This window comes from Varanus komodoensis, unplaced genomic scaffold, assembly GCF_004798865.1.
Source record: "Varanus komodoensis strain SLA01 unplaced genomic scaffold, ASM479886v1 scaffold29_1, whole genome shotgun sequence".
Taxonomy (NCBI): domain Eukaryota; kingdom Metazoa; phylum Chordata; class Lepidosauria; order Squamata; family Varanidae; genus Varanus; species Varanus komodoensis.
This window is the reverse complement of record NW_025335759.1, coordinates 6,087,678-6,102,824: the sequence shown is the minus strand read 5'-3', so window position 1 is coordinate 6,102,824 and position 15,147 is coordinate 6,087,678. Positions and strand designations below refer to the sequence as shown.

The 15,147-nt window shown below is 49.4% G+C and overlaps 1 protein-coding gene across 1 annotated transcript in view; it reads left to right on the top strand.

Moving 5' to 3' along the window:
* The window catches only part of ASAP3 (ArfGAP with SH3 domain, ankyrin repeat and PH domain 3), a 64,394-nt gene that overhangs the window by 15,116 nt on the left and 34,131 nt on the right, over window positions 1-15,147 (top strand). The window contains exons 2-5 of the mRNA XM_044434879.1: window positions 1,506-1,578; window positions 4,245-4,390; window positions 10,101-10,175; window positions 14,152-14,201. Of these exons, the coding sequence (XP_044290814.1) occupies window positions 1,506-1,578; window positions 4,245-4,390; window positions 10,101-10,175; window positions 14,152-14,201 (344 nt within the window). The remainder of the gene's footprint in view (window positions 1-1,505; window positions 1,579-4,244; window positions 4,391-10,100; window positions 10,176-14,151; window positions 14,202-15,147) is intronic.

Genomic DNA, 15,147 nt, shown 5'->3' with positions numbered 1-15,147 from the left:
GCTGGATCTGGCCCTCAGCAAGCACCCAACCGTGCTGACTCTCAATGGCAGCCCTGGTTGTGCTCCCTTGGATCGTGCCCTCTGTGCGAGCTGAGAGCCTTACCACCCGGCTGTCCTCTGTTGGGAGTGGAGTGTTGGGCTGGTTAGATGTTTGCCTGGACTGGGGAGGGCTGCTGTGAAGTTTTAACAATGCTTACTATCGGTAGGTTATAATTGTGCAGCCAGGGTGTTTCCGGGTTTTAACTGTATTTGTATCATGTTTATTTATTTATGTGAGCCGTCCCGAGGCTGTAAGTGATGGGATGGCATACAAAAACTCTGAATGAATGAATGAATGAATGAATGAATGAATGAATAAATTAAGTTCTTCATCCCTTCCCAGTTCTTGAAGGATGATCTCAAGCACCTAGCTGCATTCTCTTTCCAGTAATTACTGTTTATAATGGGTTGTTGCACATGGCTTGTTTCCTGCCAGTAGAGCCATGGCACGACAATTCAGCTCAGCCAGTGCAACTGCTTTTGAGCCATGCAGTGGGCTGGCGTACCGGGTGTGTGCATTGAGACGAAGACGAGAACAGTGGCTGATTTTGTTCCTTTGTCACCTCTGGAGAAAAGCTCCCCCGTGAAGCTGCCATTGTGGGGGGACCACGCATCTCTTACAGTTGCCCGCTTGATGGGCTGCAAGAGGACCACCCTCTCTTGAAAAGCATCCTTCATCGGATGGGCTGCTCTACCCCATTCCAGTTTAAAGATAAAAGAACTGTAAAGAGAGTTGCCCAGGCACAGGTAGCACCTGCGTGGCAGGTTGAGGAGGTAGCTACACAGGAAGACTTGGTCACAGTCTTCTGTTTAAAATCAAATGGTTATTTAATTTCTGTTTAAAATCAAATGGTTATTTCTAAAATTGCAGGTGTGTGTTTGATGATACGACTCTCATGCAAAGTGGAGTCATCTTTAGCCTTCTCTCTTTGCTGACACTTCCTCTTTTTTCACTTTTCCTCTTTTTTCACCATTCCTAGCAAGCACCCCAAATCCTTTGTCCACCCAGCCCAGCCTGCTTTGGACTAGGAGTGCTTGTTCAGTGCCTTGGGCTGAAATGTTCCCATTGCCTGGAACTGGAGACCCCTTCCAAATGGCAGGGTGCTTCCCCACACAAAGTCTATGCACCGCTGGTGCGCAGTGGGCCCATTGCACGGAGGGATGCGCTGACCTGGTTCCTCATTTTCTGCCCTTTGCATGCCAAGTGCTTCTCTCCCCACCCCACCCCTTCTCTCTCTCTCTCTCTCTCTCCCCCCGCTACTCTTGGAACCTGGGATCTCTCCATCCGAGGCTTGGGCACCCTGGCACAGCTGCCGCACACATCTGCCAAAGCCAGGCGCTTCAAAGGGACTTTGTGTGGCCTGGCAAATCCCTCTTGTTCTGCCTCCCACTGGCCCTTGGCAGTACCCAGCGACTCTGACGAATCTTTGTATTTAATTTTTTATATATACGTATTTGCCTTGCAGAGCCTGGACGGGGACCAAGCCATTCTCCAGAGGATCAGGAAATATGTGAAAGCGATTCATCTTTCTGGGCTCAGTAAGTTAACGCTGCCTATGTGCTTGGCAGGGGCGGGGCGGGGAGGGGCAGGGAAGACTTGCGGGGAATGGGAGGGCAGGTGCCGGCCAGCATGGGTGCTCGGAGCGAGGCTGGTCCTGCATGCAGGGCTTCGGACGCTGCTGCCTTGTGCAGTGTCTGCAGCGATTGGCAGGAGCTCTGGAGTGCCAGAAAGGAGACTTTCCTCCCTGGGGACTGAGCCTGGGCTTTCTTCGCCAGCAAGTGGCATGTTAAGGTGACCACTTCTGCACTGCTCAGAAGGACAAAATTCATCACCAAACTTGATAACCTGTGTAGCATTTACATATGCCACGTTTAAAATGACAACTAATTGAAATAGGTATGCAGTGCTTCTCATCACACGTAGGCGGATTGACCTGGCACCTGCACTGTTTGCTGTCCAGGTGCTCAGCAGTGATGGGCCACTTGGAGTTGCCCGCTGCGCTCTCCTTTCTTGTGCTTCTTCGCCTTATAACTAGACTGAACAGCCCTGGAAGTAGAGGACACCTTCAAATAGAGGACTGCTTCTTGACAGTTCATCCAGTGGAGAACCATCCTCTGCAAATGAGGACACTTGGTCACCCATGATATATTTTCCAGCCTCAGGCTTTGGAGAAATTTGCTTGGGCTTGGGGTGCTGCTAGCTACCAAAAAGATCAGGGTCTCATGCCCACAGGGAGATTTCCATATGCTAATCTGCATAAACTCTACAGATTATACCCTCTGCTTTAAAGGAGCTAATCTACATATTTTTAAAAAGGGTTGCATGGACAAGGGAGAGGAGAGAATTTGATTTTGCAGAGGGGGGAGCCTTAGGCAGAAAGATTTGAGGGTGACGGTGGAGGAATGATGGGACATAGGGTCTCCCAGAGGGACTCCAGCCTAATGGGCTGCCCAGGAACACACCCACTGGTTCACTGTGCCCTGGAGCTTCCCCCAATTCCCCATATCTTAGTCTGTTGTTTGCAGAGGATCATGCTCTGCAAAATGATTGTCTCAGAGCGGCTAGATGAACTGGCCAGATTTGCTGCCAGTGCTGCAGTTACACAGATGTTTTGTGTGAGTTCTTCAACTAAAGCACAATCAACACTCCCCTTAGCTGCCCCCCTTAGTTTTCTTACTCAATCTCTGAGCTTTCTTTTTCACTTTCAGCTAACAGACCTTCCAGTACTCAGACTCTTTACATTCTTCCCCCACCCCCAGCGACTGACCTTCTGCTTTCGCCTTAGAAGCAGTACAGTTTGTAAACATCCCCTGACAGCCATTTCCTCCCCAGCAGTTAAGAAAAGCTTTGGTGTTTCGTGATGTCATACTGGGGCTTGCTTTTAGGCAGTAGGAGATAACAAACCTTGTCATAGGCTGTATCTGATATCAGTCTTCCGTGATCCACTTTAAAAACACGTACAGGACAGAGCCAGAGGGCTTCCTCAAGCTCGCTTTTCAAGTTAAAGCGTAATTCATCTGAGAGTCTTGCAGAAACTTTTTGCAAGAATCCTAACCAGCATTTAACTCCAGGTGATCCACAGAAAGAGGCCAGTATCCTTGAGTTTTGTGCTAGAACTGGCAGGGGGGCCTTGTGTGTTCTTATCCAGAGGACCACTCTCTCTCTCTTTGAAGTGCCGTCCTGTCCAAATCCAGTTTAGTGACAGAAATCCACGACAACCCTTGTCAGTTCACAGTTCACTTCTGAACAATTGACTGAACTGGCAGGCACAACGCTCAGCTTCCACCCAATGGGAAAATGTATTGCATTTTTGTTGAAATTGTAATAATTTCTATATTTCCACCTACATACATCAATTAGCATATGGAAATAATATGTGCGTTCCTTTCCTCTTTTTGGTGCTGCTGGAGAAATCTTTAACGAATTCAATTGAGTCCCATTTTTCATGAATCCAGCCGGCAGAGTCCATAGCAAACCTTTCCAAGTTGCCTAGATCCTGCAGATTTGCAGACTGAATGTTCACTTTGGGGAGGGATTTGCCCTAACATGCATGGGTGTAAACCACATTGGTGCCCATTAGTGCTAATGCACTTATGCAAATTGGTGCAAGTAGAATGGAATTCTGGTAAAGAAATCCGGTTCCACTGATGAGCTGATGATGGAATGGAAGATGCCAGACAATCTGGAACTCAGGCAGGATCGATGAAGCAAAGCCCATGCGTTCTTAGCCGCATGTCCTGTTGGTTGGTGATTTCTGAAGGGCTCTCCCGTGCAGGCATCTGACTGGCCATTTTGGGAAACAGGAAGCTGTACTTGCTGGGCCGTTGCTTTGATTCAGCCCAGGGCGACCCGAAGCATTTGGTTGCCAAGGCAGAGCAGCCTCAGTCTCCCGTGTTGAGGTGCTCAGTGTTCATTCTAGGCCATTTAATTTTGGCACACGTGTTGGAAAATCCTGCGAGTGCCTTTCTCCCACAGGCACCCGGCAGTAAAAGCACAACAACAATCTGAATAACAACTTTTTGCCCTTTCATGCCCCTCAGAGTCTGCAGCCTCGTTCAGCCACATGGCTGAGCTGGCCCTGGATCCCGCCGGGCTGCTGTTAGGTTCATAACTCACCCTTGTTTACTTCCACGCTGGCATCTGAACCTCCGGAGACCTTCTCTCCTGATTCTTTTCTCCCTCTTTCTGTTGTCGCCTTGTTTAGCACATGTGGAGAATGAGGAGCAGTACAGTGAGACCCTGGAGAACTTCGGCAACAACCACCTTTCGCAGAACAATCACGAGCTTTCCACGGGCTTCCTGAATCTGGCCGTCTTCACCAGGGAAGTGACGGCGCTTTTCAAGAACCTGGTAAGGGGCAGAGTTTGGTTCATTAGAAAAGAGTTCCCAGGACCTCTGCCCCAGTCTTCATTCTGATGAAAAACTATACATTAGGCTAGGGAGCCTTCAAACCAGAATCTGTACCTGCAATACGGGACACAGTTTTTAACACTGTTTTTAAGTTAGCTCTCCTTATAGATCGCCCTTTAAGTTAGCTCTCCTTCATGCATATGTTAGTACTGGGCTTGAAAAACTCAGCGCTGTGGTTTTGGTAAGTTTCTGCTGCAGGGTGTGAGGCTGGATTTCCCGTGAAGGTTGGATTAGTCTTTTGAGGAGTGGCAAATTCCTAAGGATTTTAGAAAGACAAAATGGCTGAATCTTGTTCCCCACAAACATTGCTGGGAATGATGGTATGCCCTGCTTCCTAGTGTTTCTAATACTGAGGACCGCTGAAGGATAGCTTCAGCTGCTTCTCAAAGAGAGAGCAAAAAGCTTAGCTTCATTACCTTACAAACATTCCCAGCATAACCCTAAGATGAAGAAAAAAATAGAAAAGGTCCAGAGGATGGCAACAAAAATGAGCCAGGGTTTGGAAACGCTGCCCTAGACAAGAGAACTGGACATGTTCAGCCTTGAGAAGAGAAGGCGGAGGGGGGATATGATATCGCTCCATAAGTACCTCAAAGGCTGTCACAGAGAGGAAGTTCAAGATCTCTTCTCACTGATACCGAAGTATAGGGCACAAAATAATCAAGTTGCAACAACCCAGATTCAGGCTAGATATCAGGAAAAGTTTCTGATACCTAGTTTTCTCATATTGCAGTTCGAACAATATGAGAGTGGAACCAGCTGCCTGGAGAGGTGGTGGGCTCTCCCACAGTAGAGACATACAAGGCAAAACTGGACAGCCACCCCAGTGGGATGGTGTGACTTGGTGTCCTGCAACAAGAGGGGGTTGGACCTGCTGGCCTTCTTGTCCCCTTCTCACTCTGCTATTCTGTGATTCTGTGGCCTAGAATGAACACCACAAAAGCAGCCCACAACAATTGGGCCACTACTAATGTCCGAATGCCTGGAAAAGAATGACCATTACATTGCATTTATAGCCTGCTTAGTGTTTCCTGAAAGCTGTTGAACATTCTGCACTGTTCCTCCTGAGTGTGTGCTTGCACGCTTTTGTGTTGTTATTTTTACCAGCACTTCTGCATACCTTGACTTCTTCCAAGCATGCTGGTTCCCCCTCTTGAGTCTCAGTGGCCTAATTTTGGCTCCCAAGTCTTTTGGCACACCACACCTGGCTTCTCCAGGTAGGGCTGTCGACAGTACTGGGTTCAGTGGACCGAGGATCTGACCTGGTGCAAAGCAGCGTCCCGTGTTCCTCTGAGTTTTCCCTCAGCACTCAATCATTATGAGCCATCCCTGTTGTAATGCGTAGTATTTTGAGGTGGGCTGCTCTTGAATGGGCAGCTCAGACCCAGTAGCTGTATGAGAGGGTTCTGCTGTTCAAGGCAGCAGATAAAATAACTTCAGCAAGTGAGGAAATGATCCAGTGGCGATGGAAACTGCTCGAGTTGTTTTGTTGACATGGATTAAGCTGCCTGCATCTGTGGTCATACCTTGTGCGCACATCCCTGGAGACCGTCAGGACAGATCCAGTCCTCTGGGTCCACTCAAGATATCTTGCTAACTGAGGGAAAGGCCAGGATGGCACCTTTTCTGAAGTCTGCACACAGATGTTGCCTGGACTGACAACTGGATTGCAGTCAGTCTTCAGCGATGGTTCGCATCCTCCAACACCTCCGGCAATGGGGTAGCACCTCCAACACATCTGAGGCAGCAGGCAAGTCTAGGGCGGAGGGACCTTGTGAGGGATGCACCGCGCTGCCCACGAGCAGAGGGGAGCAGTCCGACTGCTGAGTGTCAGCCTGGAGTTGGCCCTTCCTGCCGCCTGAGGCGGTCACCGCACTCTGCCGCATGGTAGGGCCGGTCCTGCCCGCGCTTCAGGATTCATCACCACCGACAATAGTGAGCAGTCCGTCTGGCCCCGCATTCAGGGGGGTAGATGCGTGTCTCCAGATGCACGGGCCTTGAAGGGGCGGCACCGTCCAGTCTCTTGCAGCAGCAGAAATGGCGGATGCGGTGGCAGACTCTCAGGAGGAAGGTGCGTGTTTGCAGCTGCACGTGCCTCTTGCGTCCTGGGCAACGGCTTCCTATCTTTAGCGCACGGCTTCTCCAGGAAGCACGTTTCCTTCCTGGTGCGGAGCCAGTTCTCAGCGTGGCGTCTGTGCCAGACCCCGGTCGGAAGACAGGCCGCGTTGAGGTGGCCTGTGTGCTTGGAGGGAGGGATGTTTGTGAAGATCAAAGTGCCTCTGCTGTGGGAGTCCGCCTAATGCCAGTCATACCTGGAGAGGCCAGAGAGCTCCTCTTTTGGGGATGGAGAACATGCCCTGCCTGTTGCCTTGCTTGCTCAGTGTTGTACTAATAACTGTTAAATCTCTGTCCCCACCTCCGTTCAGCTTCTCGCCGGGAGCTCCTGAGCACAGGCTATGCTGCTTACGGCTTGGAACGTAAAAGCATGCAATTCATTCTGTGTGTGAGAGAGCATGTTGGGCTTCTTTGTGTGTATTTTAAAAAGGAAGCCCCCCCCCCCCAACTTGGTGGCCCTTTTGTGAAGCTGGAAGGACTTCCGGAAAGTGTGCATTGGGAGAAAACACAACACAGATCACACGGAGTGTGCCTTCTTTCGCCCTGGGGTGCAGAGCCTCAGACCCATGGGACAAATTCCGGCTTTCTAAGCCAAGTCTGGGTGGCCGTGCCCCCTTCCTTTCCCCAAATCAGTGTGTGTGTGGTCATCCCCCAGCTTTTGTGCACTCTGCATTTGGAAAGCTGGACGTGCCTCTCCAGAGGGTCAGCTATTGGCAGCGAGCACTTGAAGCGACAGTCAGCTGGTATTCTGAGCTCTGCCCCTTTTGCTTTCTGTGTAATGCAGCCCCCAAAAACATCTCTGCAAGGGGTCTTCCCGGGGGGTGGGGGTGGATTTCCTCCATCGGGTGGAGCTTAGAGGCAGTTTGTACAATCGCAACTGTTTAGAAGTCTCCCCCTCTCTTGGTGCTAGCCTGAGCTGGCTTTCCCACCTGTCACCCCCACAGCATTCCCAGTAGCAAGTTCACCTCCTTTTAATAAAACCTCCAAGGATTTCTGCAGCGACTCCATAGAAGATGGGTAGAGAAATAAAGGGGATAGTGAAAGAAGTGGAAGGGCAGGGAGGCCGGAGGTGTTGCTTTACAAGATCCACCAACTGGAGGCTGATCGCAAAGATGACAAACACCCAGGAATAAAGAATTCTGAGCATTTTGTATGGAGTACCAGATCTATCCACCGAAAACCTATCCCTGGTTAACCTAATTGAGCTTGATTCCAGCAGTATAACTTAGCATGGGAGGCTAGATGGAGAAAGGATGTACCAGGCTGCCCTGGTGAGTCAGAGCCCTGGTCCATCCGGCTCTCTTAGGTCCACACTGACGCACAGCGGCAGTCCAAGATTTAAAAGGCAGGATTCTCCCCTCCGCTTGAAGGCATATTCTATTTCAGGGATGAAGAACCTCAGTGCGGGGGTCATCAAATGACCATGCCCCCTTCCCCTTTTTTCCAAGCACCAATCATTTGGTACTTTCCCACAGTTTCCCTGTTCTCAAAGCTGAACTTCTTTTTCTAAGAATTAGCTGCTGGTAGCAAGCTCATTAAGCTACAACATACTGGCGGGTGGGGGGGGATTGAGCCCCCCTCCCTTTGCTTTTAGTCTTTCCCACCACTGGAAAGTGACCCCAAAGAACCTGTGCAAAACTGGATTCAGCCTTTGGGTAGAAGGAGTTTCCTCAGCCCTGCTGTATTTAATTTCATTTTATATTTATTTATAACATTTCGAATCTGCCTGATAACGAATGTTCTCTGGGCAGAGTACAAACAAAAAAACCTAAAATACCATTGAACAGCTTATAATACTGTTTGATATTTAAAGGGGCTTTTATTAAGTAAAATAAGGGTCTGGCTGTAAAAATCTAGAACTAGGCCTATAAAATACCTGAGAGAAAAGAAAGGTCTTTGTTTGGCCTTCTCTCTTGGCGATTTATCAGTGTCCCCCTTACTGGACCTGGAGAGACAGGTCCTTGAACCTGACACCTTCTGATTGCGTGTGGTTGTGGCTGCCCTCTAACTACTGGGGAAATCTGGGGTGTCCTTCCACCCCATTGGGAAGATGCTGTTGGTGATTCACCTGAGCCAGCTGTGTACCTGACCGCTGCTGCTTCAGCTTCCTCCTCTGTGTCTCCGTAACACATCTGTGCTTGATCAGCAGGGACAGCCCTGATTCTGTTCGTGTCTTTCCAGCTGGCATGTCGGTGGGTGGCAGCGATCTTTTAAAAATGTGTAGGTTCTTGGGACTAACCTCAAGCTCACTTGGTGGTTTTTTCAATTTTTTCCTGATAGTTTCTTTTCTCTCCTCCTGGAGGTCTGTTGGAGACTTGGATGCTGGGTGTGGTTTTGTCTTGCAGGCTTTTGAGTTCGCAGACTCATCTCTGTGTCTCCACATGTTATGCTTTTGGCTGGAAGGTTCCCGCAACCTCCAGGCCCAGGTTCTGGTATTGGGGTGGGAGGGAGAGCAGGCTGACCACCTCTGTGTTGTGGCAGCCCTCATGCAGGCGTAGCTTGTGGCAGAGGGCACAACGCTGAACATCTTGCAACCATTTTAGGGAAGCCAGAAGATTTCTGGACAGGAAAAGGCCTGTCATGCTGGGAGAAAAATGGAGGAACTCCTTGTCTCTGGGCCAGGAGGCATGGCTTCTATTTCCACAGACCATCCTCAAATGGGCTAGGAGGAAAGCGGGTGAAAAGCCAGCAATATTTTTCTAGCGTGGAGTAGGACTGGGCCCAGGGTCAGCTCAGGACCCCACAGCCCAACCCCCGCCCCCAACATGATCACCCAGTCGTGGCTCAGAATCCACTCCTAAGCCAGCAGAGTGCCATGCTGGGGCTAATGGCGGTTGGCCCAGAACCTGTGACTCTTTTTCAATGAATCCTTATACTTGGGTACATGCCTTTATACTTAGGTATGTACAGAACATGCGCATATGTTCCATTATTACTGCTAGTAGTAATATTTTCTGTTATTTTTCTTCTAAAATCAAGCATGGTTTATTCCAACTGAATTATGTTCAGCACCAGGTCAGCAGATTGTCTTTTTTGCCGTAGTCCTCAAGACAATGACCTGCTTCACAGGCAATGGAAACCCAGACTGTGGGTTGAGTTTGGGTGAGATATGAGTTGCTATTGAATCATGGTTTGTCATTCCATTAGAACCTTGCATTATGGTTAAACTATGGGTTGTTAACTATGAAAAGCCCAGGAGGAGAACCTGTGGTTTGTTTTGGAATCCAGATACCCCCCCTTGGTTAGGTCCTTGGACAAGTTGCAGTTTTTCAGCCCCCTGATTTGTGATTGGCAACACTTACCACTGTAACCATTTAGTGAATGGGCAAACCCCTGTGGCGTCCATTTTGTGAGAGCCCCCACAAGACACTTTTGAAATTCTACATGTGGTCCCCAACCCCCAAAGATCGGGGACTGCTGTCATAGGGCCTATATACATCTCATTCTTTTTTGGAAGTGTGTAGACAAAATACTTAGAAAGAAACACAGGGCTGGCTTAGGAATTTAGCTGGAACCCTGTTTTTGCCTCTTCCAGGTGCAGAATCTGAACAACATCGTCTCATTTCCTCTGGACAGCCTGCTGAAAGGGCAGCTTAAAGATGGCCGGCTGGTAGGTGTTCTTTAAGCAGTTTGGCATAATGCATATTTTTGGGGCTGGGGATCAAAGGTGGCACGTGAGCCTGGAGACTGTGGCTGAACGGATCCCTGTGACGCTTCCATCGCACTGACAGCTTGGCAGTTGACAGTGGACGGTCCTCTGGTTGAAGGGCTGTCCAGTCCAAAAGAGAAGAGCCAGAAGAAACGTTGTGGCCACTCGGCCTGTTCTGTCCGCTCCCCAGCTCTTCAACTGCAACTTTCTCTGGCAGTCTGCACCATCCCTGCTCAGTCTGCAACTGGGGTGCTAACTCTAGACGGACACCATCGAGCCTCGGCTACCTTCCCCTCTTTATCCTTTACCTGGGTGTGGACTGGCAGTCAGAAGCACCTTCCAGGAGAGGGCTGTGCTTGGTTCGCTCTTCAAACAGAGAACAGTCCTTGGTAAAGCAGAGCACCTTGCTGTGCTCCCAGGAAGGATTACAGAGAGCGCCTTTGGATCAGGCCAGAGATGCATCTAGCCCAGTATTCTCTCGTCGTGGCTAGTTGCATCCTTGTGGGAAGCCCTTGGAGCACACGCCTCTGAACCTGGGGATGGAGTGCAGCCATCATGACTGAGAGCTAGTTCTTCAGCAACCCTAAACCCACTAAAACCACCTAAGCAGTGGCCACCACATCTTAAGGCAGGCAGTTTAATAGATGGACCACGCACCATTTTGAGACTTTCTCTCCATGCGAACATCTTTTGAAGGAGGGCTGTTCTGGAAGCAGCTTGGGAAAGAACACCTTTCCAAACTTAAGAACCTTCTGTGTGCCTAAAGCAGTTCTGTGAATCCCAATTTGCAAGTAGACCTCAGCATTGCTGTAGAAGAAGCTCAGAGAGTAAACCTTGCAGAGGAGTGATAAATATACCTATTCAGCTAAAGTTCATAATAAGGTGCTATTATACACAATAGATTTGCTGGGCTGTGCATGGCTGATTGGGAGCAAACCCTCTGAACCCTGCAAGACGAGCTGCTGAGTAATCACGCAAGGAGCAGCTGCAGCATCCACAGTTACTGCAGAGAAAACTAGCTCTCCCAGACTTGTAATTATTTTTGGCTATCTTGCTCCATGTCCATTGATAAAATAGCCTTTGCAAATGCTAGCATAATTCAGATTTATTTCTCTAATCCGGATTGGTGCCACTGCTTCTGACTCAGAAAATGGAAGGTTTGCATTGAGTGGAAGAAGCTTCTCAACTGGGGTGCTTTGCTTTACAAGAGGACTAGGGATGTGTGTGGAATTCAGTAGTGGGGTGGAATTCCTCTGGGATTTCTCAACTTGACCCCACATTCCTTTGATCCTGGGCTGGTGCTGCCTTGGTCGGATGTGCATCAAGCCAGCACATGGACTTCTGTTTTCAAAGCAGGCTGCAATATGTACGAGTTTTGTGAAAAGCCAGGGATATTTGGGCAAAATTCAGGCCTCTGCTCTGCAGATCGTGTGAATTGCACAGATTTGAACAAATTCACACAATTTCTCACAGATGCACAATTGAGGGCTGATTTGGCACAAATCTGAAATTGACTGTCAGAAAAGTCAAGGTTGCTTATTCAGTGAGAGGAGAATGCTTCTGTACGGCAAGTATACTAGCAACAGCCCCAATTTGCACAATGCATGCACTTTATACAAATTATACTGAAACCATGCAGTTCTCAGTTTCCAATTTGCACAAGTATTTTGTGCAAATTAAGAAAGTTGAGCAGGCTTCGAAGTTGCCCATCAAGTTCAACAACAGACTGAGCAAGCGCACAAATGGAAGGTTTCCCATTACCATTAGATATATTGTAATTATTTCACATCTTGTATCTCTGCTTGTGCAGCATATACACATGTTTTGCAAAGCACTGTCCTCTCTTTCTGGTGATGCATTTCTCCCCCCACCCCCGGAGTGTTGTTTTTTTAGAAAGGTCTTGGGAAGCTGCCTTGTTCTGTGTCTGGCCCATCTTGAACAGGAGGGATTGCCCTGGCCAGCAGTGGTCCCGGGCGTTTCCAACAAGAATCCTGCCTGGTTGTTCACCTTATTCTGTTCTGAGAATTCTCCAGGGAATGTCTGTGTAGATGGTTGGCCACATGCCCTACTCTACAGAGGCCAGTCCTCTTTTGAAGGCATCCTTCGCCTGAAGGTCTGCCTGGTCCGTGCCTAATTTAAAGAGATGAAACCTTAAGAAGGGAGAGCAGCAGGGGACTTCAGGTTCCCCATCAAGAGTTAGCACCTGAACTGAGCAGGTGCACTGGTGAGACTCTTCTCTGCTATGGTGAGGTTTATTGCATGCCTGTTTAAATCCAGTAAGGATTTTAATACTTGCATCTGAACATGCAATGAGCACATGTAAATCTTATGGAAATGTGGCTCCTCCTTTCAGCCATGCACAAGTAGCCTGACCACTGTCTAGGTTCGTACATGACATGCACCTCTGTTCGAAACCACCTGGAGAGCTTTGGCGATACAGAAATGAAAAATAAATCAGCACCAGAAGGCGGCTGCTTTTACATTTCCTTTTAAATGGAAGCTCACATTATCAGCACGTTGAGTTTATTTTGTAAAATTCATTTGCCCAGACCGTTCCACAGACTTGTGGTCCCATGTGGTGCGGGCCGGGGACGTGGGCGCATGCTAGAAAACTGAGTAAGCAGCTTCTCTTTGCACTTGTTTCGTTTTCTCTCTGGTCCAGAGGAAACTGGCTAGGCTGGAAAAGCAGCTTCACGACCCAGGGCAGGCTCGCTTCACTTTCTGTACCGTTTAGGGGACTTCTCTCGTGTCAGTTTTTTGCCAGGGAGGAGCAGTCCCCCCCCCCCCCGCCCCGCCACTGCTGGGTGCATTCCATGACTGTGGCTAACGCTGTGTGCAGCATGGGATGCCTCCACTGGGGCCGAGTCGCTTGTAGGTGGTGGTTAATGCTCATTGAGCCTTTCCGGGTGGGGGACTGAACGCTTTGCAAGGTGACTTGCCAGTCTTCACTCTGCTCTGCATCAGGCAGACATGCAAGTCAAAACTTGTTCCAGTCACAATATAGCTTCCCCTTTCTTTTCTGTGTATGTGTGCGAATGCACAGAATTTAAGGAGAAGATAAATAAATTATCAATGAAGGAATGGCCAGTAATAGATTTCCAGATCTGTCTCTCTGGGTGTGTATTTACACCTGTTTTAATTACTTTGCTGCCTAAGAAGGGCCCTTCTCAGCTCCCTGATGCTGAAACAGACACATGTGGGGCAGGCCCTTGGAGGGGTCCAACACTGGGGGCTGACCATTTGGAGAGTTCCAGGGGCCCAGATTATGACTGAGGCATCTGGATTTGGGTCCCATTCCTGTGGTTCTCCATCTCTGGCTTAGGCAGTTGTCTTTAAAGGGAAAAAAAGCCATCGAACAGTAGAGCTGGAAGGGGCAGGAAAGCAACAGGGTGCAGCCTCCGCTCGGCACAAAAGTCTCAGGTTAAAGCACCTCTGACAGATGACTCTCTAGCTGCATCTGGGAGCCGCCAGTGTGGGGGAGCCCACCACCTCCCTACTGATAAAGTCTTTGCGTTTCATTTAATGAGGCTCTTCTACGAAGCTCTCTCTGGCCTCACATAAACATCTGCATGGCACTCTGCATGATGAATCTGCCACCAGAGGCCTGCGGAACGGATGCCCCTGTATCCGATGGCCAGGCAAGCTTGTGTTCCGGAAACAATTCAGGTGCTCTGGAAGGAGGATTCGTATTTCTCGCCTCCAGCATCCCATCCCAGGGGATGCTCATGCCGAGACGGGGTTAACAGTGGAGGCCTTCTCCTTGTTGTAATTGAGATATTCTGTTTGCACGGTCTTGGCACAGGGAAATACTTTGCTGGCTCGGCAGGGGGGTTGCTGCTCCCTGTTCCCAGCGATACTGGCCCCTTGTTTTTCTTCAGTGATTCCCCTGTTAATTCTCTTTTCTCCCCTCACCCTCACTTTGCCTTTTGCTCGGCAGGATTCCAAGAAGCAGATTGAAAAGGCTTGGAAGGATTACGAGACCAAAGTGTGAGTAACCCAGGCTGCCTCTGGCTCTGGAGCAGGCCAATTTTTCTCTCCTCTCCCACACGGAGGTGGGCTGGGCGTGTGTGGTCAGTAACGGAGGAGGAGGAGGAGGAGGAGGAGGAGGAGGAACTTAGGTTCACCAACCAACCAACCAGACAACTGCCCTTTAATAATGGCCTGCTGTGCCATGCAGTATTGCTCAGACCTCGGCGGCAGAGCAAAGTTAAGGACGCTGCAGATCAGAACCTAAGAGTCACGCTGGATCAGACCAAGGTCTGTCCGACCAGCTGCATCAGTCAGTAGGCCAAATCAGGACCTATGTGCACCGTCCCATGTTCAGCAGCAAGTGGTGTGTGTAGGCGCACTGCCTGTGAGCTGAAGGTAGCATAGAGCCGCTAGGACTAGCAGCCACGGACAGCCACCTCTCCGTGGATTCGCCTAATCCCCTTTGAAAGCCTTGCAGTTGGGTGGCCACCACTCCCACTTGTGGAAGTAAATTCACGGCTGATCTGCGTGAAGAGGTCTGTCCCTTTTTTCTTCCCAAATCTCCTACCAGTCAGCTTCATGGGATGATCCCAAGTGGTACTGTTAGGAGACACCCACAGTTCTTCACTATGAATCGTATACACAAAAGAGGCAATACTTCTTCGAAACAGGCAGTGCTGATTTGCATCAAACTTCTATATGGTAAGATAATGAAGAGTCTAATTTAGAAATACAGATTGTAGTTCAGAGAGGTGGTGGATCTTGCTGTAGGGTGGAAGAGCACAGCCAGGTGACTTGTTGCCTCCTTTCTCAGCCTGTCTTGCAGGTGCTGGCGATAGGTGGGCAGCAGTTCTTAGATGCTTTACCTTTACAGTGGATTTGGGCTGGACAGACTCCAAAGAGAGGATGGTCCTCTGGTGCCCTTCAAATCTAGGACTGTGTTCTGTGGGGGAGGACATGTGGC